This window comes from Paroedura picta, chromosome 18, assembly GCF_049243985.1.
Source record: "Paroedura picta isolate Pp20150507F chromosome 18, Ppicta_v3.0, whole genome shotgun sequence".
NCBI classification, from domain to species: domain Eukaryota; kingdom Metazoa; phylum Chordata; class Lepidosauria; order Squamata; family Gekkonidae; genus Paroedura; species Paroedura picta.
In genome coordinates, this window is record NC_135386.1 from 9,930,690 (window position 1) to 9,958,554 (window position 27,865).

General features: G+C 45.9%; 1 protein-coding gene across 1 annotated transcript in view; it reads left to right on the forward strand.

The window, feature by feature from the left end:
• The first annotated feature begins 16,676 nt into the window (after nt 1-16,676).
• TMC3 (transmembrane channel like 3) overlaps nt 16,677-27,865 on the forward strand; it is a 28,794-nt gene continuing 17,605 nt past the window's right edge. Inside the window, exons 1-9 of the mRNA XM_077317859.1 lie at nt 16,677-16,893; nt 18,707-18,850; nt 19,956-20,031; nt 21,665-21,746; nt 23,244-23,350; nt 24,182-24,280; nt 24,514-24,656; nt 25,882-26,029; nt 26,611-26,654. Coding sequence (XP_077173974.1) covers nt 16,793-16,893; nt 18,707-18,850; nt 19,956-20,031; nt 21,665-21,746; nt 23,244-23,350; nt 24,182-24,280; nt 24,514-24,656; nt 25,882-26,029; nt 26,611-26,654 — 944 coding nt within the window. The 5' untranslated portion in view covers nt 16,677-16,792. The remainder of the gene's footprint in view (nt 16,894-18,706; nt 18,851-19,955; nt 20,032-21,664; nt 21,747-23,243; nt 23,351-24,181; nt 24,281-24,513; nt 24,657-25,881; nt 26,030-26,610; nt 26,655-27,865) is intronic.

Below are 27,865 nucleotides of genomic sequence, written 5' to 3' on the forward strand. Positions count from 1 at the left end.
GCCCGGGGATATTCTAACACTGCTACTTCTGCTGTCCTCCTGTTCGCCGGTCATGAACAGAGAACCAAGTTTTTGACAAACTGTCAAACAATCTGTTTCTTTATGGCAGTTTGAAGAAGAAGAAAAGTGGGGTTTTATACCCCACTTTTCACTGCCCAAAGGAGTGTCAACATGGCTTACAATCACCTTCCCTTCCTTTCCCCACAACAGAGACCCTGTGTGATAGGTGGGGCTGAGAGAGAGGAGCTGGTTTTTATATACCGCCTTTCACCACCTGAAGGAGACTCAATGTAGCTTACGATCACCTTCCTTTCCTTTCCCCACAACAGACACCCTGTGAAGTAGGTAGGGCTGAGGAAGCTCTGACAGAACTGCTCAGAACAGCTCTATTAGGACTGTGGCGAGCTCAGGGTCACCCAGCTGGCTGCATGTGGAGGAACAGGGACTCAAGCCTGGCTCACTAGATTAGAAGCCGCCACTCTTAACCCTACACTGCTTCACCATTGTAAAGGGGGGTTGGACTAGATGACCCAGGAGACCCCTTCCAATTCTATTATTCTATGCTCCTATGATTCTAATTATTCTAGGGGCAAAGCCCGTTGTGTCCAGGAATACAACGGGCACTAGAGCTTGGCAGTGGGAAGAGGAAGGGGAGGAGTTGTCCAGTCTGTAAGGGCATGGGGTTGAATGTGTGTGTTGTGTGGGAGGTTGTGGTGGCAAATGAGGGTATGGGTGTGGAGATATGGGTGTGAAGAACCTGTGGTTTGGAATGTTCGTTGAGTGTGGGACAGGACTGACCTTTGGGAATTGTGGCATAGTGGTTACAGATGAGCTTTCCAGAGCCATGTCTTCAGATATGTGAAGGAAAAATCAGACTGGAGACTCTTCTTAGGGGGAGATTACGGGGCAACCAATTCCCCCCAGTTCTGCATTCAACATCATTTCCCTTCTTGTCCCCCTGCCCTAATCCACATGGGGTAGTCACAGTACACAGGTGCCCACCCTGCTTCTTCTGTCTCCATTTTTTTTACTGCTGATAAAATGTTATGTACCCAAATGCTTCTTTCACGGTTGCTCCTTAGGAGAAGAGCTGGATTCTTCTGCTGTTTACTACCCAAAGGAGTCTCAAAGCGGTTTACAAACACCTTATCCCTTCATCTCCCCACAACAGACAACCAGGGAGGGACGTGGGGCTGTGAGAGGTCTGAGAGAACTGTCTTATTGACATGACTTAACACAGTAAGTTCTCCTGGTTGGCCAGGTTGCTTGAAACTTCGCCGCTCCCTAATAATTGGGGAATTGCCCATTCGGGTCATTTATTCATTTCATGATGCTAAATACTGAACTGTGTATAGAGTCTTTGGGTGCCACAGGGTTCTATCTCCCTTGCTCCAGTAGACCAGGGTCTTTAGCAATATAAGTGCGTTTAGTCAAGGCTATGGTCTTCCCAGTTGCAATGTACGGCTGCGAAAGTTGGACCATAAGGAAGACCGAGTGACAAAGAATTGAGGCTTTTGAACTCCGGTGCTGGAGAAGACTCTTGCGAGTCCCTTGGACTGCAAGGCGAACAAACCGGTCAGTCCTAGAGGAGAATAGCTCTGCCTGCTCCTTAGAAGGCCAAATCCTGAGGATAAAACTCAAATACTTTGACAAACTCATGAGAAGGAAGCACTCCCTGGAGAAGAGCCTAATGCTGGGAGCGATTGAGGGCAAAAGAAGAAGAGTACGACAGAGAATGCGGTGGCTGGATGGAGTCACTGAAGCAGTTGATGCAAACTTAAATGGACTCCAGGGAATGGTAGAAAACAGGAAGGCCTGGAGGATCATTGTTCATGGGGGTCACGATGGGTCGGACACGACTTTGCACCTAACAACAACAACAACAACAACAATCAACATATCCGCTGCTTCTGCATGTGCTGTGTCCCCCACCACAACAGTGCTGTTGGAAACCATGGGAACAGGTGGGTCAAGTACACGGTGTGTCTGCTTCTCGTGGATGCACTTCCGGCCCCCAGGGGGGTCCAGAGTGGCCGGGTTATCACTCCATTCTCGGATAATAACATCATGTCAATTTGAGCGTTTCAGCTGCGACGTATCGGTGAGAGAAGGCAGTCCAGCTAATAGTTTCCTAGAGACCAGCTGCTGCGGGAGCTCGGGGGAATCTCTTGCCCTTTCCTGAGAGGGGAATGCCGTTAATCTTGTTGATATGTTGATTCCACATTAGATCATGCTGCAGATCCCGAATCTGATTATGCTGCCAATCTGGTTAGTGTCCAGCTTTATCAGAGCAGCTCTCAGGTTGAAGGCTTAGGACTGAGGATGTCAATAGCGGTGGCGTTTGTGTGTGATCTAAATTTCAGCATAGTTCCTTGGCAAGGCAATCCTGTGCAGAGTTATGCCACTCTACACCCCCTGGAAGTCAGGGGGCTCAGCTACCATCAACCCCAGGCTGTCTCCACCAGGATTTTGTGAAACTCTGGGGTTTCCTGATGGCCGTAGAAGGGTTTCCCAAATGGATGGGATCTAATTAATGTTGTGTATATTCTTTAAATTGGTTAGACCTTCTGTGTGTGATATGACCATATATGGTCACATTCACCCACCTACCCCCCCCCCGCTCCCAAAATGGCCATTGATGGGTCTGGAGGGGGTGGGAAGGAGAGATACCCTGGGTGGGTATGTACACAGCTCTGCTTCCCAACCACATTCTGCATGATCACACCACTTCTGGGGTTCCTCAAAGTCTCAAGAATATTTCAGGGGTTTCTCAATGGTAAAAAAAGGTTGAGGAAGGCTGCTTGTTGTTGTTAGGTGCGAAGTCGTGTCCGACCCATCGCGACCCCATGGGCAATGATCCTCCAGGCCTTCCTGTCCTCTACCATTCCCCAGAGTCCATTTAAGCTTGCACCGACTGCTTCAGTGACTCCATCCAGCCACCTCATTCTCTGCCGTCCCCTTCTTCTCTTGCCCTCGATCGCTCCCAGCATGAGGCTCTTCTCCAGGGAGTCCTTCCTTCTCATGAGGGGGCCAAAGTATCTGAGTTTCATCTTCAGGATCTGGCCTTCTAAGGAGCAGTCTGGGTTGATCTCCTCCAGGACTGACCAGTTTGTTCGCCTTGCAGTCCAAGGGACTCGCAAGAGTCTTCTCCAGCACCAGAGTTCAAAAGCCTCAATTCTTTGGGGCATTTCCCACGGCTTAAAAATAGCACAATGGTTGCCGATTGAAAACGCTACTAATTTGCCATAACGCACGACGTCGTCAACAATCTGCAACAATCCTGAAACCGACCCGCCAAAAGCGCTTCGTTGTGGCGCTTTCAGGGGAATCCAGAAAACTGGATTCACCCTCCGGATAGCGATACACTCCTGCAACCAATCTGCAACAATAGCGCTAAAGACCTGTGCGTTACCATTGTAGCTGTTTCTTCAAAGTCCCTCCCCCTGGATCTCTCCTCCAAACTTCCGGCGAAGCGATCGCCATTTTTTTTTCTCGGAGCGAGCGGGGATAAACGCACCGGCGAGCCTCTTTCTGTTTAGAGGCTTCCCTGGCTTCAGTCCTTCACCTTTAGTCACTAAGCACAAACCACTTAAAAGCCCGTTTGCTGAAATAAAGTCCCTTTATTTTTTACACATAAATTCAGCCGAAAATCGAGCCCGTGAGAAGGGGGGGGGGGAATTTTTTTTTATCACTCGAGGCAGCGTGCCAACGATCATACAATCAAACGATAGATCACATTAGGCAGCTGGATGGGTCTCTCCAGTGCAAGGAATCTACGTAGATTCGTTGCTATGGGTCTGTTTTTTTTTTTAAGAAAGCTTTCTTAAAGGGAAAGGGGCTGTTTGGGAGCATGCTAACGGCTGCCCATTGGCTGCTTGACGGCCAGGGGCGGGACAAGCTTGGCAATAGCGCTTCCTTTCTAGCGATTTCTGCCGAGACCGGAAGCCTGTGGGAAACGCTAAAAAAACGCAACTGATTCCACTACAAAGCCAGGTGTGCAAAACGACGAATTCCACTATTTTAAATGGCGATTTTTCATTCCGCAAACAATTTGCAACAAAGATCGCCGTGGGAAATGGCCCTTTGACTCTCAGCCTTCCTTATGGTCCAACTTTCGCAGCCATACATTGCAACTGGGAATACCATAGCCTTGACTAGACGCACTTTTATTGGCAGGGTGATATCTCTGCTTTTTAGGATGCTGTCTAGATTTGCCCTAGCTTTCCTCCCCAGGAGCAAGCATCTTAATTTCTTTGCTGCAGTCCCCATCTGCAGTGATCTTGGAGCCCAGGAAAATAAAACCTGTCACTACCTCCATTTCTTCCCCATCTATTTCCCAGGAATTGAGAGGGCTGGATGCCATGATCTTTGTTTTCTTGATGTTGAGTTTCAAGCCAACCTCTGCACTCTCCTTCACCTGCATCAACAGGCTCTTTAGTTCCTCTTCACTTTCTGCCATAGCTGGTTAAAAATAGCCATGACCTTAGAATTTGGGGAGGGAGCATTCTCCCGACTGGTTCATCATTTTTCTTTGCCTTGACGTACCACTGTGCAGTCTGGCATTTGTACCCATTTGTACCAAATGGGGTGATATTTCTTAAAGCCCAGTTCTCCCCTTGCTTCCTTTTGTCAGCTGTGATCTATCCACCTTTGCAGGGCTGGATCCCGATTACCCCTACACTTCGTTTCCGGTTTAATTGATGTGAAAATCTGTCCATGGCTGGAAAATACAAAGAGCAGGCAGGCATGGAGAGCATGACAGCGTGCAAGATTTAGGGCAAGTGTTAGAAATTGAATGTAGGAACTAGTCATGACTCAGGAAATTTCAAGGGCATTCCACATGAAAAGTGCCCAAGCTGTAAAATACCTTTATTTCCTGTGGGTTTTTAAATACTGCAGTGCTACAAAAGAACCCGTCTCATATGACTCGGTGTTATAGGAGAAGAAGAGATCAATATTGTTTATTTCATTTTGCTGGGACTTAATCCACATCTGTATAGGAGCTGGTCTTCAAACACTGATAGTGAATAAAGAAGAATTAGTTTTATACCCCGCTTTTCACAGCCCAAAGAAGTCTCCAAGCAGCTTACCCTGCTGCGGCCGGGGTCCCGCGGGGGAGGGGGCCGGGGGCGCTGCCGTCCAGGGGGGGCGCCCAGGAACGATGCTAGCACCCGCTGTATTTAGCATACAGCGGGCTTGATTTCTAGTTTTGAATAAATAGTGGATATTTATTCCGCAGGGCCTGCAAGAAGGAGCTCCTCCATCAGGCATTTGGCCGAGACCAGACGTAATCAACAGCGACCAAGGGCCCCTGCTCCCCCCCACCCCCCCTCAGAATTCAATCAATAAACCACCCCCCTCAGAATCCCATCAACAAGCCCTGGACCTGTTTGTATCACAACTGTTTACTGTTATACTGTGTTGTGTTTGGTTGCAATTGTTGGTTATTGATGTATATGTTTTACAGACTGTTTTATGTAAGGTTCCTTGTTATAATGTAAACCGCCCTGAGCCTCCGGGGAGGGCGGTATAGAAGTATGATAAATAAATAAAATAAATAAATAAATAAATATTTTTAAATAGTTTGCTTACACTGAACATTTTACACATTAGCAGGTAGTTCAAAAGCACATTTCATGCAGTCCGTTACATTAAGATGAATCGTTTCAGTTCACTAGACGATTGTGCAAATTTGCCGATAATTCCTTTTGCATCCAGTTCATCTATGAGCCTCTTGTGGCGCAGAGTGGTAAGGCAGCATACATGCAGTCTGAAAGCTCTGCCCATGAGGCTGGGAGTTCAATCCCAGCAGCCGGCTCAAGGTCGACTCAGCCTTCCATCCTTCCGAGGTCGGTAAAATGAGTACCCAGCTTGCTGGGGGGTAAATGGTAATGATTGGGGAAGGCACTGGCAAACCACCCTGTATTGAGTCTGCCATGAAAACGCTAGAGGGCGTCACCCCAAGGGTCAGACATGACCCAGTGCTTGCACAGGGGATACCTTTACCTTTACCTTTACCAGTTCATCTAACAATTCCTTTTCAATGGAGAATAACACGTATGATTCCAAGCTCTCCTCAAGACAGTGAATTTCGTAGGCTGTCTTTATGATCTTTAGCTTTAGTTGTGAGTGGGTTGGACTAGATGACCCTGCAGGTCCCTGTCAGCTCTATGATTCTATGAAAATCTCCTCTCACATTGGATTTGCCTCGTCGTGAAGTCTGTTGGATGCCGGAATTTTGAGTACACGTGACGAGCAAGTGCTACAAATTTTACACTTGTTGCAACTGGAATCTTTATTCTCACCATCATTAAGCAGTGGCGTTAAAACATCAAAGTCTGAAGCATCAGAAACTGATTCCAATAGTACTTGATCTTTGCTGATTTGTGGAGCTTTGCTGGGTCCAATAAATAGAGCTGGTTATCTATGCCGCTTTTCTCTACCCAAAGGAATCTCAAGGCAGCTTCCCTTTCCTCTCCCCACAACAGACACCCTGTGGGGTGGGTGAGGCTGAGAGAGCGCTGATATCACTGCCCGGTCAGAACAGGTTTATCAGTGCCGTGGGGAGCCCAAGGTCACCCAGCTGGTTGCATGTGGGGGAGTGCAGAATCGAACCAGGCATGCCAGATTAGAAGTCCGCACTCCTAACCACTACGCCAAGCTGAACCTCCTCCCACCTTCCCCAACCACCCCAAGATGATCCCTCCTACCACCCCACCAAGCCTCTACCCCCCTCCCAGCTACCCTGCTTTGCTGACATATCTGACTGCTGGCTTTTCCTGTGGGTAGAAGGAGAAGATGGACGTGGTCGGGGGCTGGGCATCCGCCACTGGATTGGTCCTCTGGGATGAGTGATGTCCCTGAGGGCCAAAGAAGAGGCAGGGGCGGGACATACCCTACCTGATCAGTGCTCTGGGGCAAGTGACTCCTCAAGGGCCCATTCAGGTAGGCGATGAGTCCATCGTTATGTTACAGATTATGGCCCAAGACCAGAAAATAAGGATAAATTCCCCAGTATAAATGTTCCCTGGTAATACAAGACAATACAATAAGTGTTAAAATATTAATAGTGGCATACACAAAATATAGACGTAACACATAAAAACAGCAAATAAAATACATAAAATAGTCTACACAGTAGTAAAATCGTCCCTTCTCTCAATAAATCCACTGGCCCACCGGCCAAATTTGGCCACTTTAAAAGTGAATTCTTTATTTCTATCTGATAACGTATCAGAGATACGGTGTATTCTCTGTCTCCCAGGAGAGCCTTTAATTATAGGAGCGATGGGATAATCACGGACCTGATTATAAATTTCACAATCAAAGTTGATGTGTTCTAAAGCAGGGGTAGTCAACCTGTGGTCCTCCAGATGTCCATGGACTACAATTCCCATGAGCCCCTGCCAGCATTTGCTACCCCTGTTCTAAAGGCTCGACATTCCCACCACAGTAGAACTGTGCCTTCTCCAGCAGGATCCAGGTGTGTTCTAGGAGCTTTTTCCACCAGGTGGGGGCCAGGACAGAAGATGTCCTGGCCATGGTTGAGGACAGACGTACTTCCTTGGGGTCAGGGACCACCAGCTGGTTGGTATTAGCAGATCGTAGTGCTCTTTGTGGGGTATAGATAGAAAGGCTATCAGAGATGAAAGATGGCCTTATAGGTATATCAGATATAGTTGCCTTCTATTGAGTCAGAACTTCAGTCTTTCAAAATCAGGATTGTCTAGTCCAGGGGTGGGCAAACTGCAGCCCTCCAGATGTCCATGGACTACAATTCCCATGAGCCCCTGCCAGCATTCGCTGGCAGGGGCTCATGGGAATTGTAGTCCATGGACATCTGGAGGGGCACAATTTGCCCACCCCTGGTCTAGTCTGACTGGCAGCAGCTCTCCAGGACCAGAGCAATTCCACTAGAACTCTGTAACTGGAGATACTTGGGATACTTGGGAGATACTTGGGTCCTTCTGCAAACCCAACAGGTGCCTCTCCCTACCTCTGCTGTTGTCGCTTTTAGCTAATTTTGCATATACATTTTAAAGTTATTTCTGTTAACCGCTCCTGGAATGCTGAACTGATGGAGGCAGGAGAGAAAGATTTCAAAGAAGCAAACGGTGTGACCAGAGCAGCCAAGGAGGTTACAAGGCACCGTCCGTAACATTTCCTGTGTCGGCTGCCCATCGCATTACAGAAACTCTAAATATACCTCCTGCATTTCAGTGGCCTGGTTTTACGGTGATTTGGGCCGTCTGCAAAATAATCAAGTTAAAATGCTTTCATGGAAGTCCCTGGTGAGATTAAATATATTTGTGACATGCATACCCAGTCACAGGGACTTGAAAGGCAGCCTGACTGGAATCGGAGATGAGCAGTTGGCAAAGTTAAAGAATAAGTTTGAGGATTTTTATGTGCCGTCCTTTGCCACTCTGTTTATTTCCAGAACAGTGTTGTTAAAGGCAAAAGTGAGGATGGGGATTATCTGTTCCCAAAAATCGAGACAGAAGGAAGCTACCTGTGGATATATATCAGGGCTGCATTTATGCTCCAGTCCTCTGGAAGTACAGGAAATCACAAATCTGGTATTGGTTGCAGAATTCAGCTTGCAGAAAATCCAGATCTCATTTTATACATAGGCAAGTTCGGGGCACTTTTAGTGTGGCAAACCAATAGCACTAGATAAAATTATTTTCCTTGAGGCAAATGTGTTTAAAAATGTAATATATGCCCAAGACCTAGGGTGTGCTTGCCTGAAATGTCTACATTTATAGCGGCACAAATTTCCTTTCCTCTATTAACAATCCGTTTCTTTGACCCAAGGTCTTGAGCCACACGGTATAATATCATCTTGAATATCAATAACAATTACAGAATGACTGAAAAGAGATCATTATGACACTAATGAAATCATGACCATTTCCTCACTGGGAACTTGACTGCCCTGGCTCCTGGGCAGACAAGGTGCATCTGGCCAAATGCCCCCCCATGCAGAAGCAGGAAGAGGTAAGATGTTAGTTTGAAAAGAAATTTGAAACACAAGATCACGACAACTACTGGCAGTCATGACTGACAATGAGAACATTGAATGTATTGATGATTTCATCTTTCTTGGCTCTATGATCAATCAAAGTGGTAGATGCAGCCATGAAATCAAACAGAGAATAACACTGGGCTGGAACACAATGTTAGACATGAACCGAATGCGGAAGGATATCAGCCTTAATACAAAGTGCCGGCTAGGCAATGCCGTTGTCTTCCCCATAACAACCTATGGATGTGAAAGCTGGACCTTGAAGAAGGAAGACAGGAGGAGAAGAGATGCTTTTGAATTATGGTGTTGGAGACGAATGCTGCAAATACCATGGACAGCCAAAGTTACCCACAAGAGAGTTTTAGAGAGGAGCAAACCAACTATGTCATTAGAAGGGAAGATGTTACGGCTGAAGCTCACTTCCTTTGAACACGTCATGCGATCGAACTTGCTAGAAAAATCATTAATGCTCGGCATGGTCAGCGGCAAAAGGAAACGTTTCACCATAGGATCACTCAACACGATCAAAGCCGACACAGGGATGACCATGAACCAACTAGAAGAAGCAGTCAGAGACAGAGGCGCATGGCGAAGACTTTCCTATAGAATCGCCGAGGGTCGGACACAACTGAATGGATAACATCATCATCATCATAGTAAGCATCCAAACATTGTGGAAAAGCACTTAAAAGAAGTAATGCAGACTTTACTTAAAATAGGGTCGGACTTTATAGGACACACTGGAAGGTATACACTATTTTACACTACTGCCCATCAATATTGTTGTAGACAAAGACATATTTCATATATCATACATCAATTGAAAATACATTAAGTGTCAGAATCCCCAGGTTTTCTGCCATGATTTTATTCTGTTTCTATGATTTGATTCTATGCGTTGCTAAATTGTTGCTTTGACCCGTCTTGCCCTGAGGTAACACAGGTGCTTTGGTTTGACACCCAAAAGTCATTTCCTGCTGCTACGTTTTATGACTCCCTATCTTCCCTCCACATTCCTCTCCCTCCCTTTTGTTAGTAACCCATAGTTCCCAGACCTGTTGTTCGAATGGCCAAATGGTTATCTTGAATGTGCTTGTTACCAAAAATGATGTTTTATTATTCTATAAACTGGTTACAGCTGCACATTCAGAGAAGACAACTTGCTTAAAGGTACAGATTACATTTAGACATATATATTATATCATAAGACAGGTACAGAAAAAATAGAAATTATACATAACTAGAAAAATCAATATTGTTATTGAGCCTTCGTGGTCCACACACTTTCATATTAGAACTCTGTCTCTTTTCTTAATAGAACTGTTTGTATATTCATATAACTATGGATTTATATCACCACCTTTCTCATGAATCATGCGGATTATCTGAAGTCTGTGAATTCACATTCTCTTCACCTGCCCGTGAACTCTGATTGCTTTAAGATTGTATTTAATATTTGACAGTTCACTGAAAGAGTTACAAAAAAGGTTTGGGATGATTTTGACATGCCTGGACTTTCTAATGTCTTGATTTATAAAGAGAGCTATCTTCTTTTTCATTTAAAGATAAATATCTCTGAAGGTTTTCAGTCTGGTCTGCTGGTATTTGTTCAAAGAGCAGAACTCACATCTGTTTTGTATTATCAGATTTTAAAGTTTATTGACATTCTTTAAGAGATCATTCATGAAGAAATCGGGCCACTGAACCCTTTGGATGGGCTGAGTCCTGTTTGAACTATTCGCTTCGGACTCTCTATATGGATGCGGGAGTAAAACATCCCATTCCACACTCTCTGCTTTGAATCTAACAGGGGGAGGGATAATTTTGATCGCAGGAGGGATCATTTGCCAATGGCTTCATGGCAGCTGAGCTGAAGATTTAATTTTCGCCGGAAAGCCAAGGAGACAGAGATCTTCCTTCCCTTCCTGTATAGCAGCAACAACAGCCAACATCTACAGATTGCTTCATCCTGGTAGCAGCATCATGTGTGTTGCCAGATGCTGAAGGTGGTGCCTAGAGCAGGGGTAGTGAAACTGCGGCCCTCCAGATGTCCATGGGCTACAGTTCCCATGAGCCCCTGCCAGCATTCGCTGGCAGGGGCTCATGGGAACTGTAGCCCATGGACATCTGGAGGGCCACAGTTTCACTACCCATGGCCTAGGATGTGTGGGATGTGTCTTGTCCATCGACAGTCGAATTGCCAACAGGGAGAGGAGTCTACGATTTGTCCTTAAATCATCTGACAAGAGGCTTATCTAGCAGTGTCGTAAGAGCAGCTCCCCTCCCAGTTGCGAGGGGAGAGGATTTCATGGTCTTCTGCACCCTTCCAAGCTGCCTGGTTAGTTCATACCAGGTGTCCACATCAGATAAGGTTTATAATGGCCAGAATGGAGGGGCAGGCCCCTGAACAGCCGTCAGTGACTTGCGCTTATGATAGCTGGCGGGGAGAGATAGATTTTTATATGGTTGTCTCTGGGGCGGGAGGATGAGCCCCCGGTCTCATTTGTATACAATAGAGTTGCAACAAGAGAGTAGAATATTCAAGCAATTGTTCCCGAATGAATTGTGTTACAGCCTGCTAATTCAGTCTATGATTCCCAAATATAGATCCTATAGAAGGCCGTATAGAAATGGATAGATTTTGGTCTCTTGGTGGACAATTAGACTTGGACTGCCATTGTTTGTGCATTTATGTATTTATGCCCTGGTTTTTATTTTTATTGTATTCATTGGATTTATTTTCTCTCCCATAGGGAGCAGTTTGACTCCCTCTATTTCCTCCTCATCACAAGCCCATGAGGAAATCTTAGGCTGAGACTGTTTCTGCACTAGGGATATTGTTTGGATTTGCATTTTTATAGAGTGGAGTTCTTTGTCCGTTTCCGCACTGAAATTCTCCTCTTCGGGCACTGACCCAAATTGCCCCCTCTCATGCCCTGCAGCAAAGGAATCCCCAGAGAACTGATTTTCATTTGTTGAAGCAGGATCTAACGAGGTCTAGAATCATAGAATCATAGAGTTGGAAGGGACCTCCTGGGTCATCTAGCCCAACCCCCCCCCCCGCACTATGCAGGACACTCACATCCCAATCGCTCATCCACGCTGAACCGGGTTCAAGTCGAGGTTGCTGTTCAGGTTTCACCCAGTGGCTTCTGTCAGGCTGAAGTGCACAGAAAATGCTGGTCTAGCCAGGCCTGGCTGACAAGAGTGTCTGGGGTCTGGCTTGCTCGGCCCTACTCCAAGGGTGGAACGCCATGAGTAGCTGAGCATTGCATGCCAGTCCAGCGATGAGGGATGCTATCATGCATAACTATTGTCTCTTGCAATGAATGCTAAGGAAAATGGATTAAGAAGGCCAGCACCATGGACTAAAAGAATCAAATTGATGTATTGTTGTCTTAACGTTCAACAGTAACTAAAATGATAGCGTGGGGGGGTATGTTGTCAACTACAACAAGAAGAGTTGGTTCTTATATGCTGCCTTTCCCTACCCAAAGGAGTCTCAAAGCAGCTTCCATTCACCTTCCCTTTCCTCTCCCCACAACAGACACCCTGTGAGGTGGGTGAGGCTGAGAGAGCCCTGAGATTCCTGCTTGGTCAGAACAGCTTTTATCAGGGCTATAACGAGCCCAAGATCATCCAGCTGGCTGCATGTGGGGGAGCAGGGAATTAAATCCACCTTGCCAGATTAGAAGCCACTGCTCTTAACCATTACACCATGCTGGACTAAACGTCCAAAGCAAACTTTTAAAAGCAGAATGTCAAATTCAGAAATGTTAACAGATTGCTGCTCACATTGCTAGTTTGTAAAAAAAAACTTCAGGAATGTGGATAGACTCACAAGCTGCCAGATCATGAAAGTAACCTGAGGTCTGAATTCCAGGAGAATGTTCCTGTAAGGAAGGCCAGAGATGCGATGTTACTTTAGCTCTCCACTCACAAACATCGGTTCTCCGTGCTCCTTCAGAACAGGCATTATTTAAACTGCAGGTATGCATATTCTCAAGACTATTAATATTCTTATTCTGAATTAATATTCCAACATTACATTACTGGGTGGCTACTTGAGCCATTTCCGCATGTGCATGCAACGTATTTATAGAGGCGCAAGCACTTTTCAAAGTCTCTGCTATTTCTTAGTCACTAAAAAGAACATCACTTAAACTAGGGTTAGTCAACCTGTGGTCCTCCAGATGTCCATGGACTACAATTCCCATGAGCCCCTGCCAGCATTTGCTGGCAGGGGCTCATGGGAATTGTAGTCCATTGACATCTGGAGGACCACAGGTTGACTACCCCTGACTTAAACAATTGTATTGGGTTTGCAGAAAAAGCCAACGAACGTATGGCTCTTAGTTAAACCACGAAGTACGGCCCCCTCCTCTTGCATTTGGGTCTCCTCATGCGCATAACTTTAACGGTGCCATTTGGAGCACGGCATATTTCAGCAGACAATGACTCAGTAAATTAGCTGGGAGCCTGAACAGAAAAGCAAGCTCCAACCTAGCAGAGGGAACTTAATGTGGTGTCTTTGCTCAAGGAAACAAATAAAACTCCAGAAACCCTGGGCTTGATTTATGCGACCGATATCTTGGCTTCTCCATTGCACACAGAGTAATTGTTGGGGTGGGGGGGCCCTTATATGGAAAGGAGCAAAATCCCATCAGGGACTAGGTGTAAATCAAAGCTGCAATGAGAGAATCATTCCATGTCAACATGTATCCAAACGGCCCCTGTAATGATTCTCACAACTCTGCTTGACTTGAATTTCCTAACAGGCTTGTACTAGAATCCTAATCAGTTATGCACTTTTTGGCTCCCTAAAATTAATGGAAGATTTAGCATTGTGTTGTTAGACATCTAATTTTATTTACCACTGGAGTTCACTGGAACTGGGCTGATTCTGCACTTACTTTGTTTTTTCCGTTGTTGATCCTGGTGAATTCAGATTGATTTGAACTGCAGCTGGGCTGATTCTGCACTTACTTTGTTTTTTCCATTGTTGATCCTGGTGAATTCAGATTGATCTGCTTTAGGATGCTTTGGGCTGATCCTGCGTTGAGCAGGGGGTTGGACTAGATGGCCTTTATGGCCCCTTCCAACTCTATGATTCTATGAACCTGGATCTTCCCCCCCCCCAAATTGAAACAGAAAGTGTTCTGCACTTGAACAGGGAGGGGAGCCAAGCACAGCAGGAGTCTCTTTTCCTGAACGAAGGTGGGGGGGGAGGATTGGAGACAGCGGAGGAGGGGAAAATAAATCCAAGAGGCAAATCTCTGCTGAGAGAAGTTAGGGCTTCTGGAGTGCAGTCACTTTAAGGACAAGCCTTGCAACCGGGAACCAGAAAGTCTTTGAACTGACACCCTGGCCAATCAGGGAAGAATGCATGCTACATCAGCATTGCAGGCATGGAGTAGGAGGTTAATTCACAAATAGCAGAAATCTACACTTATACTGATGGTAGTTTTTAAAAATATTGCAACTTATATCCACTCCTGGATATTGTTGGGAAAAGGTAGGATCACCACAGATCAATCATGCATGTTGCGGAGGGAAAATACAAAGCGCCCAAAATCAAAATGGAAATTGTATTCATTGTAGACGGCAGGGATTTATTCTAGCTGGCTGTGAGTAAAAGGGGTGAAGGGTGCTGCAAGGATGAATTTCATCCAAGCTGAACAAAATCTAGTGGCACCTTTAAGACACACAAAGTTTTATCCTAGGTGGGAGCTTTCATGTGCAGGAACACTTCCTCAGACAATGAAATAGTAATCATCCGTGCAAATATAAGGAGAGAGGAAATTAGCAGGAAACAAGCATCATGATGCTATTTACTAATTTCCTGCTAGTTTACTCTGTCCTTATATCTGCACGGTGATGTGACAAATGATTGATTGCAGTTGTCCTTAGTTGGTGCTCTTAAACTGTGCCTTAGCCTCCTGTCCCCAGGAGGTCTTTTCTAGATTGCTGCCTAGAATTCCACGGAAGGAGGGAGAGTTAAAAACCACATATCTATCTATGTAGTAGTCTCAGCCTAACCTGCCTTGCAGGGTTGTTGTGAAGTTAAAGCGGAACAGAGAGGAATGGTGTTGTAAATTGCTTTGTGTCTCCACTGGAGAGAAAAGCAGGTTATAAATAGAATGATTCTGGGTTACATTTGAGGGTGCATGTTCCGTTAAACAGAATCTTGTTGAAGTCTGTTGGGCCTCACTGTTGCAGTAAGGTTGTGGCCTGGGCTACACCCAGTTCTGTCTCTCAGCTTCACATGACAGTTGCCAGCTCAAGAGTGGTGGGCAGGCAGTCTCCCAAGCAAAGCCCGTTCACCTTTTCTAAGAAAATCCTGCTGGTTCTCCTGTGCTGGAGCACAGTTCCAGATCTCTGGGTGGGGTGCAACACCAGCTTGGTGTAGTGGTTAGGAGTGCAGACTTCTAATCTGGCCATGCGGGTTTGATTCTGCGCTCCCCCACATGCAGCCAGCTGAGTGACCTTGGGCTCTTCACAGCACTGATAAAGCTGTCCTGACTGAGCAGTATTATCAGGGCTCTCCCAGCCTCACCTCCCTCACAGGGTGTCTGTTGTGTGGAGAGAAAGGAAGGTGATTTTACGCTGCTTTGAGACTCCTTCGAGTAGAGAAAAGTGGTATACAAGAACCAACTCTTCTTCTTCTAATCTGGCATGCCGGGTTCGATTCTGCACTCCCCCACATGCAGCCAGCTGGGTGACCTTGGGCTTCCCACAGCACTGATAAAGCTGTCCTGACTGAGCAGTGATATCAGGGCTCTCTCAGCCTCACCCACCCCACAGGGTGTCTGTTGTGGGGAGAGGAAAGGGAAGGTGACTGTAAGCTGCTTTCAGACTCCTTCGGGTAAAGAAAAGTGGCATATAAAAACCAGCTCTTCTTTCTTTGCTTAAATTCTAGGCTGCAACCTCAGCTCCCACAGAAGTTACAAAATCATTCAAAAGAAGTGTAATTCTGTCAATTTAGGCAGATTTTAAGTGGGTGGACTGAGGGGATTGTAGCCTCTTGACCATTTCCTGCAGGGATGACTCTATGATTCGAGGATTCTAATTCAAAATCAGCAAAAACACTAGCATTAAAATACAAATACTAATGAAGCAGGCTAGATCCGTGGGTGCAGAGACCAGGACACTGGGAGTTCCTTGCAGCTCTTTATTGTGACCCCAGCATGATGGTACAAGAGGCAAAAACTGAACCAAAACTCAGCTAGGGGAGCCCCATGAAACCCCCAATTTATATACAATGCAGCACTATAGATTGTCCTGCTGGTGCGCGCTTTTGGCCAGTTTCACTTTAAACAGACTGGATCCGGCCTTCGATCTCAAGCTCCGTCCTTGGCAGAACTACCGACACAACAAAGCGGTAGATAAAACCTAAATGCGCAGAGCAACCAGCAGGTGCATCTATTCATTATCAACCTTTTGGGTGTGCACAAAGCCCTGCTTGCTGCACAAAGTCCTGCTTGCTTCCAGCGGCTGACAAGTTCATAGTTTGCAGCGCCAGGTTTGTTTCTGTACATGCAGGGGATACCTGGCCTTGGGGCTGTGGAGGCAGCAGCCGGAGTACTGTGCCTTTAAGAGTCCATACGTATTCCTCAGCTCTCTGGTCTTCTTCACTGTTAAGGAGCACCAGATGCGCACAGGAAGAGGCACAAGAAACCACCCTCGGCGTCCCTCGGCTGCTCGGCAGGCTCCCCCGCACTCCTGACCGCTGCGACTTGCTGTTTGAACGCTGAGATTCCAGATATGTCATCAGGAAACGGAGCCAAAAACTCTGTGCCCTGCAAGAGGTATAAAAGTGTGAAGCGCCACGCCAGCATCTACGCCTACCCAGAGCCTCCGCACAGGTGAGCAGTTTTCTTTGCCTTGCCGGTGGTGTAGAAATATTGGGGGGGGGGGGCTTATATGAATTAAGATGAGGGGATCCTGTCACTTTTAGAACTGTAAAGAAGAAGCAAGATTATGAGCAAGTACAGCTCTTTTCTCCCTTCTGTGACAAGTTTCTAATTGTATGTGATTCACATAATGGACATGCCTTCTCCATGATTTACAAATTCTGGGCTCGGGCAGGCTTCATAGTTGTCGCACTGTGCTTAATCTGTCTCCCACCCCCATGCCCATATCAGCCCCTGTATTCTTATCCTAGTGGGGCTCCCCCTCAGCACCTTCAGGTCAGGGAAACGACTCCTTCACCTCGGTCCCGATCGAAACTAAAACGCCCACGCTGTTTAGCGGGAAAGAGATGGGGGAAGCTTTGTTCTTGGACCCCCCGGCATAGCCTGGTTTGGTGATGCCTTCTGTTCTTACAAGCCAGAGGGGCTAGCAAAACCCTTGCAAACAAAGCTTTGGAATGTACTGTCCCCAAAGTCCCAAGCTTTTGCCTGTGGTTCAGTGCGATAGATTTCAGAATTCTGCTTCCATTTCAGCTGATCGGTGAGCTGATGGGATGGACGGTGTGGTATTTTTTGGGGGGTGTTTTTCCACTTAATGTATACATCTACACACATACTTGCAAATGTAACCCTCCTGCACTCCCCTTAGCAGATTCACACCCTTCTAAACCTACTGATTGTCACTGGCTTAGAAACATGTAACTCTGCTTACAGTTTACTGCTTTTCTTCAAGGTGTTGGAGAAAACAGCTGCAATTAGCAATGATTACAACAATCAGACAACACATTAATCCCCTTCAGTGATAGAATTCCCTCTGTAGGCTGTGATCTTGTGCATACTTTGGAGTAATACCTGTTACACTCAGGGAGACCTACCCCTGGGTATATCAGGCTGTCAGGGGGTATAGAAAGGCATGGCTATTTTTTAAAATGCTCTCCCCTCGAGAGGAATAATGGGTTATAAATGGCATCAAACCGACAAGAACTTAAGTCTCTAGCAGCAGTACCAGGATCACGCTGCATTCATGCAATGTGTTGGTTAAGAGCAGTGACTTCTGATCAGGTGAGCTAGGTTTGATTCCCCGCTCCTCCACATGCAGCCAGCTGGGTGACCTTGGCGCTGTCCTGATAGAGCTCTTCTTACAGAGCAGTAATGTCAACACTCTCTCAGCCCCACCTCCCTCACCGGGTTTCTGTTGTGGGGAGAGGAAAGAGAAGGCGAATGTAAGCCGCTTTGAGACTCCTTCGGGTAGAGAAAAGCATATAAGAACCAACTCTTCTTCTTCTTCAGTAATCTCAGGGCTCTCTAAGCCTCACCCACCTCACAGGGTGTCTGTTGTGGGGAGAGGAAAGGGAAGGCGACTGTAAGCCACTTTGAGATTCTTTCATGTAGAGAAAAGTGGCATATAAGAACAAATTCTTCTTCTTCAGTAATCTCAGGGCTCTCTCAGCCTCACCCCCCTCACAGGGTGTCTGTTGTGGGGAGAGTAAAGGGAAGGCGACTGTAAGCCACTTTGAGACTCCTTTGGGTAGAGAAAAGCAGCATATAAGAACCAACTCTTCTTCTTGTTCAGTAATGTCAGGACTCTCTCAGCCTCCCCTCCCTCACAGGGTGTCTGTTGTGGGGAGAGGAAAGGGAAGGCGACTGTAAGCCACTTTGAGACTCTTTCGGGTAGAGAAAAGCGGCACATAAGAACCAACTCTTCTTCTTTTGATGGAAATCAACTTTCCGTGTTTGTGCTTGCCTCGGGAATACTGGCTGCATTTAGCAACTCAGATGACGATAATGGGGATGAAAAAGTGGACAGCAATGACCCGGAGCAGATCTTCCAGAACATACAGTTTCAGAAGGAAATCATGTCCAATATCCGATGCCGACCATGGCCCATGAGACAGAAATTGAGGGCGCTAAGGTAAGGGACATTCTGAAGTATGCCTTGAAGGCTTGCAAGCTCTCCAGAATCAAAATCATTGCTATTAGTTGGGAATGGGCGGGGAGGAAAGAATATCTGTAACAGAACACCAGTGGTGGCAGAGTGGTTTGCATGGTAGTGGGTGAATTCCCACCATCAGTCTTAGTATTCCAAGTATTTTTAATTTGAAAAGCAAATCAGCTCAAGGGCCAAGAAACCTTGGCCGAGTCTGCACACAATAGATAATGCACTTTCAATGCACTTTAGAAGTAGATTTTCCTGTTCTGCACAGGAAAATCCAGGTTCCAAAGCAAATTGAAAGTGCATTATCCTGTGTGTGCGGAATGGGCCCTTGTTTGCTGGTACAGCAAATGGCAAATACTTCATAACAAACAGTGTTCCTCGTTTATTTACGGTCAATGTTGCAAAATTTGTGTGCCCAGCTTTAAGAATTAGGAAAGATTGGGTCACTCATGTATAGCCATAATATACACAGAACTTCTTATGTTTTTTGGTTAGTAGATATTATCGTACGTCTCTCAATCTTGTCTTTTGTTTTGTATTTTAAGGATTTAACGGCAGTTCATGCTTCTAAATGTTGGCTTTTATGGTGGAGAAGTTTTAAGTTTTATTGTTGATGCATTTTTAACATTTTAATGCATGACCCTCCCTTTTGCAAACTGCTATTGTGTAGTAGTGCATCTGAAATTTTGGTCTAAATGACCGTAAATAAATAAACAACAGAAAACAGTGTTCCTCCTAAAATTGACTGAATTACCTTGCCAAATGGGATGTGGGTATTCCAAAAACTACAGCAAACCATAAGAAATTACCGGTATTTGCACTGTTAACGCCCAATGCGAGGCTTTCTTTTTTACCTAAAGGAAAAATACCGGTGTGTTTTGTATGGCAGTAAAACTCCCGTTGAAACAGGGAGTGAGGGAGGAGGGGACAGGCCCAAACCATTGAGCAGACTGAATCTTCTGGCAGTAATTCAGGCTAGTTGGCAAGCTAGTTAGATGTGATTTATGAGAGGCGAATGGCAGGAGTTCTGTGCGTAATGAGTTTTGGTCACACGAAATGAAGCTCTCGTCTTCCCTGTCAGACAAGCCAAAGAGATTGTGCTCAAGTACGAAGGTCGGCTGACCAGGACGCGAGGCTACCAGGCGGCTGGAGCAGAGGTCAGTTTCCGCTTGGGTCAGCGCTCAAGAGCCAACCTTGGGTGCAAATCTCAGAGGATTTCTCTTTGCCGAGGGAAAGATGTTCCCACACAATGTTGCAGGCTGTGCAGAGACGTGAGAAGCAGGCTGTGGGCTGCCACTCACTGTCTCTGGAAGAATGCTGGTGCTTTTAAGAATTGCAGCAGGCAGAAATTCAACGGGTGAAGCTTTTTTTTTTTTGCATGTATGCATGTTCCATGCCGATTGCACAACTGAGTAAGGTATGAGATTCCACCCCCCTGGGGGGGGGACAGGAGAGAATTGGCAAATGTAGAACTGTGTCCGCAGATTTTTGAAATGATAGTTTTACCATACAGTCATATGCTGTCTTTCAAGTCCACCTACGTCGATGAGCTTAGAAGGATAGAATTCTCCATCGGTTCATACGTGAAGGGAAAGGAAAGCAATTGTAAGCTGCTTTGAGACTCCTTTGGGTAGTGAAAAGTGGGGTATAAAAACCGAAAAAGGGGAGAGAAAAAGCTACTTCCTTGACCAAAAAAAATGGTTTAAGGGTGACACTTTTGCATTATCCCAGAGTTTAGAGAAACTGTTTGTTATATGTAGATTTATTTTCTTGTTTCCAAGAATTAACATAACCTAGCCTACACCTTAAGCAATCAATTCTCCTTTACTAGAGGGACTTTAATGCTTAACATAATACAGATAATTTAAAACATTCAAAATTTGGAATCCCATTATTCCTCTCAAAGTCAAAAAAACTACCAAATATCATTTGTATCTCAAACTAAGTCCACTAAAAATTTAAAGGGGGCCTTATATTTACTAGCAATGCAAAGGTCCCCTTTAAATTTCTAATGGACTTAGTTTGAGATAAAAAATAATATTCGGTAGTTATTTTGATCTTATTTTGCTTGTTCGGAGCGATATCGCATCTTTCATTCATTCTCAATAGACCGAGCACGGCTGCTTCAGGCTGTTCTGTTTTGGCATCCGTGTCAAACACGTTTCCTTGTGCTGTAACACATCCAATGCATTAGCAGAAAGATCTGATTACAATAGAAGTGCGGGGCCGTTCGTGCCATCTGTTAATTCTTTGTTTAATTAAAATGCTTCAACTTACAGCAATAAAGCCCCAGTGGTGCCATAAAATAACCTTTGCTCTGACACTTTGGATCAGTCATTTGTGGACAAATGAAAATTCGGCTTGGGAGAGATTGGCTGTGTAGGAAAGAATAGCGGAGCAGAGAGGAAACGTGCATGTAGCTGTCACCCCAGATGTCGCTTAACCAGAGTCTCAATAAGCAAGATCAGAGTTGGCACCGAAATGTCACCAAATGTGGAGGTTTCTGAAGAGGCACGTATTTGCAAACATATCAGAACTGTGGATGAGCGAAGGGGGGAGTCTATGGCCCTGATCCATGGGTGGGAGGAGTCACCTTGTGGAGCCCCTGGGAGCGCACCCTATTGTGGGCTATGATCACATTCCATTATAAAAGTGTCCTCCATTCCCCACCCACAGCATATCAGCGGTGAAATGCATTTTTCAAACGATATTCCTGACACAGAAGGAAACAATGCTCCATGGTAATTTCGTATACTACAAAAATGGTTTCTGAATTCTTTCCCCCTCCAGCTGTGGCGAAAGTTCGTTCGGCTTGCGTATAACTTCATGGTGATCTTTATTCCTTGGGAAATGAGGATAAAGAAAATAGAAAGTAAGTAGAATCAAACTGAAGAGCCTCTTGTGGCGCAGAGTGGTAAGGCAGCCGTCTGAAAGCTCTGCCCATGAGGTTGGGAGTTCAATCCCAGCAGCCGGCTCAAGGTTGACTCAGCCTTCCATCCTTCCAAGGTCGGTAAAATGAGTACCCAGATTGCTGGGGGGTAAACGGTAATGACTGGGGAAGGCACTGGCAAACCACCCCGTATTGAGTCTGCCAAGAAAACACTAGAGGGCGTCACCCCAAGGGTCAGACATGACTCAGTGCTTGCACAGGGGATACCTTTACCTTTAATAAATAATGATCCATACCTTTACCTTTACCTTAGAATCAAGCTAGAAGAAACCAACATGCCACGTAATAGAGGATGTTCAGGAAGCAGGGCCACCCTGCAGGATGGCTGAAAAGCCGTTTTTAACAGCAGCAAACTCACTACATTCTGCAACAGAGCTAGGAAATCAATTATCACTCGTTTCCTAGCCAGTATCCCTCCTGGCAAACTCCATTACTATCAATGGAACTTACACCAAATAAACATGTTTAGGGTTGAGATGTAGACCATTCAGTGTCTAGCCTAGGGATTCCCATTCAGGGGTTCATGGACCCCCAAGGGCCCACAGGAAGTCTGGAGGGGGTCCCCATCCTTGCCCCTCCTGCCTGAGTGGACTTGGCCACAATAGGGAACTGACCACCTCCCCTCAGAAGGCTCGATGTAGTAGATCTAAAAAACAAAGGGGAGAAGTCGGTTGTGGCATGTTACAGGAGGTCCGAGCAGCCTTCTCTGCTCCTGCCCTTCTTTCTGACCTACATGAGGAGGAGCTGCCGTAGTAGAAGTAGAGGTGGGAGGAGGGAGTGAAAAGAAGGTGAAGGGTGTGGGTGGTGATGTCACTTCTGGTGATATGTCACTTCCAGGGGGCGTGGCAGGGAGGCGTGGCCAGCTGGCATCTCTTCCGGAGAGTCCTCAAAGCCTGAAAATTTATTTCAGGGGCTCTTCCACGGTCAAAAGCCTGGCCTAGCCAATAACTGTAAGGAAAGAACATTTCTTTATGTATTCCCACAGCATCCGAATTAATTAGTTTGATTCCTGACTTTAGCAGTTATCCTTTTCCATCCGCATATCTTTATTTTACTAAAGCGACATGAATTTGGCTCGTCTCACCGAAATAACGTTTTAAAAGTTGAAGGGAGTCCTCCATCAGCCTTAAAACAAATTGGGCGCTACAGAAACATCAATAAAGATATACAGACGTGCATCTGAGGTGACTTAGATTTTAGTAAACAAAATATCCATCCAAGGAAAATTCATCTTTAGAAGTCTTTCATTTCAAATTAAAGTAACATCCCAAAATGCCAGCAAGTCTTTCTCTCTCTGAGCCCTGCTGATATCATTTGCCCTTCTGGTTCTCAAAAAGTAAAGCTGGCCAAATTGTATCCCTGGACAACTGCATCCATGGTGTGTTTCTTTTCCTCTCCGTTTTGCTGTGTGGTTTTCAGGTCACTTTGGATCTGGAGTCGCTTCGTACTTCATTTTCTTGAGATGGCTATTTGGGATCAATATTGTCCTCACGATCATGACGGGAGCATTTGTCGTTTTGCCCGAGGTAAGCGTGAAGGATCTAGGTGTGGTCCAGGGGTAGTCAAACGGCGGCCCTCCAGATGTCCATGGACTCGCATTCTCTGGCAAGGGCTCCTGGGAATTGTAGTCCATGGACATCTGGAGGGCCGCCATTTGACTACCCCTGGTGTGGTCAGTACAGGGGCAAGACCCAATTTGAGAACCTGCCTGTTTCACTTCTGTTTCCCTTGCGAGAAACAAATTTGTCTGTCTCAATTTCTTCCCACACCAGTTTCTTTTTCTGCATACCAATCTTTCCCCCCCATTAAAATGTAGTTATTTACTAATTTCATTCACAGCCCTCCTTTCTTGCCAAGACTCAAGGTAGATTGCATCTCTGGTCAGGCACAGAGCCGCTCCCAGGCGGCTGTGCCTCTACTGCAAAGCCCTGTACACCTCACAAGTTACTGTGCCTCTGCTGGGCGCACCACACCTCCTAGCTTCCTGAGAGTCTGTTGCAGGGCTTAATATGGCTCCCAACCTCCTGTACTGGCTATGCTGGGCCCAGCATGGCTCCTGACCTGCCAGGCTGTAGGTGCTTCTTTATTTGGAACACTTCTTTACATGGAAGGAAATAAATGCTCCCCACCATCAGTTTCTATGGTAGAAAATCTCACAGAGGTAGAGGAGAGTCAGCCAGAGATTCCCTGCAAGTTAGGTACCTCTAGTACAGGGGTAGTCAACCTGTGGTCCTCCAGATGTCCATGGACTACAACTCCCATGAGCCCCTGCCAGCATTTGCAACCTGCATTGAACATAGGTCTAATTCCATCCTCCCCCCCCCCAAACAGTATTTTTGGCTTTTGTTTTGTTCCAGATCCTGGCCGGAAAGCCGTTTGGAAGCACGGACCGGAAGATGATCCCTCTGGATAAGGCCAAATCTGCACAAGACCTGGACACCATCTGGTCTTTGGGGGCAAGTCAGAAAATCCTGCTCATGTTTCAGACTTGGGACGTGCGCCACGGCTCGGATCGGTTCGGCCCCCTCAGGGCTCATCGCAGCCCGAGGCCAACGGGGCCGAACCGAGCCGAGGCGTACGTCCCGATTTCGGACCGTACTTTGATTGTGCTTCTGTATAGCAGCTTAGAAGAACAAAACCTAGGAGATGCCACTGTTCCTGTTTACTGTTTCCATTGATATTTCTGCAGGGTTATCTCCAGTATTCTGTTTTATTCTATGGGTACTACGGCCAGGAAAGGAAGATTGGGAGAGCGGGCTATCGGCTGCCCCTGGCGTACTTCCTTGTCGGAATGGCAGTGTTTGCGTACAGCTTCATCATCCTCTTAAAGAAGTAATGCTGCTCTTTGACTGGGCCCCCTCCAAAAAGGGAGAGTTTCCTGCTTGTTTTGAGGAGAAGGGAGGCTTTGAGGAGAAGGGGGGAGGTTAATTTGGTCTTAAAGGTGCTGCTGCCTGATTCAAACTTTGCATTCATTGGCCAGAAAAAGAAAAAAAAATATTGTATTCAACGTCATATGAGAAGCTAAGTAAGGCCAGAGGAGGCAGCCAGAACTGCATTTTAAAAATTAAGGAAGCTGGAGGCTGCAGGGCCCCCTTCAAAGGTCTTATTTAAGCTCCACCTGGGGTAGACTGAACCTCTTGGTCAAAGTAGGCAAGCATTGTCCCCACGATGGAGGGAATGCTGAGGCTGAGAGAAAATTGCCTCTCTGAGTTCATGACGGGGGCAAGTTTCAGATTGGGGATAGAATCCTAGAATCATAGAGTTGGAAGGGGCCATGCAGGCCATCTAGTCCAACCCCCTGCTCAACGCAGGATCAGCCCAAAGCATCCTAAAGCATCCAAGAAAAGTGTGCATCCAACCTTTGCTTGAAGACTTCCAGTGAGGGGGAGCTCACCACCTCCTTAGGCAGCCTATTCCACTGCTGAACTCTTCTGCCTGTGAAATTTTTTTTCCTGATATCTAGCCTATATCGTTGTACTTGTAGTTTAAACCCATTATTGTGTGTCCTCTCCTCTGCAGCCAACAGAAACAGCATCCTGCCCTCCTCCAAGTGACAACCTTTCAAATACTTAAAGAGGGCTATCATGTCCCCTCTCAACCTCCTTTTCTCCAGGCTGATCATTCCCAAGTCCCTCAACCTATCTTCATAGGGCTTGGTCCCTTGTCCCCAGATCATCTTCGTCACTCTCCTCTGTACCCTTTCAATTTCATCTACGTCCTTCTTGAAGGGATATTTGCATTTCCTTTATCCCTGGCTGTACTTCAGTGCAGTGGGAGTGAGAGAGATTCTAGCAAGACAGTTATCTCTCAGGAATCATCCACATATCCAAAGTCACTGGTCACTCTGAAGAGGGGAACATGCAGATGATCACCCACAAATTAACCAGAGACAGGCAGGACTGTTTCCTGTCGCTTGCAGCTAACTTTAAATACTTGACAATGGAGATGGTTTGTCTGTTTGTCTGTAAGTGAATCAAATGATGAGGAACCAACTAAGCAGAGATCGGACTAGCGTGAACAAGCCCTTGACCATTTTATATTTATGGTTCTTCTACAGAATGGCCAAAAACTCGAGAATGAGCCTAGCCAGTGCCTCGGATGAAAATTACACATTTTGTTGGAGGGTGTTCTGTGCTTGGGACTATTTGATCGGTAACCCTGAGGCTGCAGAGAGCAAATCAGCTGCGATTGTTAACAGTATCAGGGTAAGCAGCTCGACCAAAAGAATATTTCACTATAAAATAACTTCTACCAATGGTACCACGTGTATGGGCTGATGATATTGTACAGTGCATGAAGACAGATTGTTTTGAGGGGGAGTAGCAAGCAAAAAAATTACCTCAGAAATGTATTGTTACCTGATAGCGCAGATGTCTATCTGCCTAAAGGAATTTTTATCCCTAAGACATATAATTATGTGCATGGATTGAATATATCATAGAATCATAGAATCATAGAGTTGGAAGGGGCCATACAGGCCATCTAGTCATAGAATCACAGAATCATAGAGTTGAAAGGGGCCACACAGGCCATCTAGTCCAACCCCCTGCTCAACGCAGGATCAGCCCAAAGCATCCACGAAAAGTGTGTATCCAACCTTTGCTTGAAGACTGCCAGTGAGGGGGAGCTCACCACCTCCTTAGGCAGCCTATTATGCAGTCTGTAACTTCTTTTATTACTGGGGGTGGTTGTAAACAAAAAGAATTTCTCAGAAATGTGCCTTTTTGCTAGGACATTCCACATGGATGTAGTTTGGACCCAATTATTAATTTGTGATTCTTTCAAGGAAGCTATACTGGAGGAGCAGGAGAAGAAGAAAAGCACAAACTTGTACGTATATGCTTATTTTCTTTTAGTTTATTTAGGTATAATTTGATTTATCAGACCGCCCCTCTTGGCTCAGCTGCCTCAAGGCACATAAAAACATAGGTTAAAACTATAAATTCTAAAAAAAATCCATGTCCTTACCGGCTTCTTCCACAGTGCCTTCCCAAAATAAAAGAAGTGTTACCGTGTTTTTGGAAGGGGAGTGGTTTATAGATGTTACTGGCGACCCAGCCTTAATCAAATGCCTGGTGAAAGAGCTCCATTTTGGAGGTCCTGAGGAGCTCATTAAGTTCTGACAGGGCCTGTGTCTCCTCTGGGAGTTCATTCCACCAGGTAGGGGCCAGGACCGAAAAGGCCCTGGCCCTGGTCGCAGGCCAGGGACTGGTGCTGTTTTCCAGTCACTTCTGTACCCCATGCAAAAAAACTGTCTCTAGCTCAGTTTGGACATCACATACAGCTGTTGTATCATAATGTTCTGAATGGTCTATGGTCAATCAAGGTAAAGGATCTGCCACCATGATATGGAGTTGGTTTATTACACAACAGTTACTCACATCTGGAGACTTGCACGCTATATAAATCCTGGCTTTATATGGAAACCTCAAATACAAAAAATATTATGCACATTGAAAAAGTATACCAACAACTGTAATAACAATATACAAACTCTACAAAACTACTGTCAAATGCAATATACTCTGTAAATTATCAAAGGATCATATGATACATGAAGAAGTCAGAGAAATTTATACAAAATTCCATGATATCTCCTATACACAATATTTCAAAAAGTCACCAGATTAGAATATTACATAATGTCTCCTTACAAACAATCACAACATCTGTTCCTCTATTTCTGTTAAGTCCTTGGAGGAGGAGTGTGTCTCATGGCTTAAGGGCCACTCAGCGCTTAACACCCACTCAGGGCGGCTGTCCCACCCCTGAGTGCCTCCTCCTCCAACCGGCTTACCTGTCTGTCCAGCAGCCAGCCAATCGCCTTCCATCCCCCACCCCTGACGCCCCCCTCCTTCCACTTCCCTTTGAGGCTTGGAGGCTGCAGATCCCTGCTGGTGAGTTCCCTAACAACTGAGGTCCTGGGGGGAGGGGGAGGCCGTCTGCAGAGTTCTTCCACCCCACCCCCCTAATCTAGCGCCCGTTGCATTCCTGAATGCAATGGACTTGGCCCCTAGTATATATATAACTCCCAACAAGAC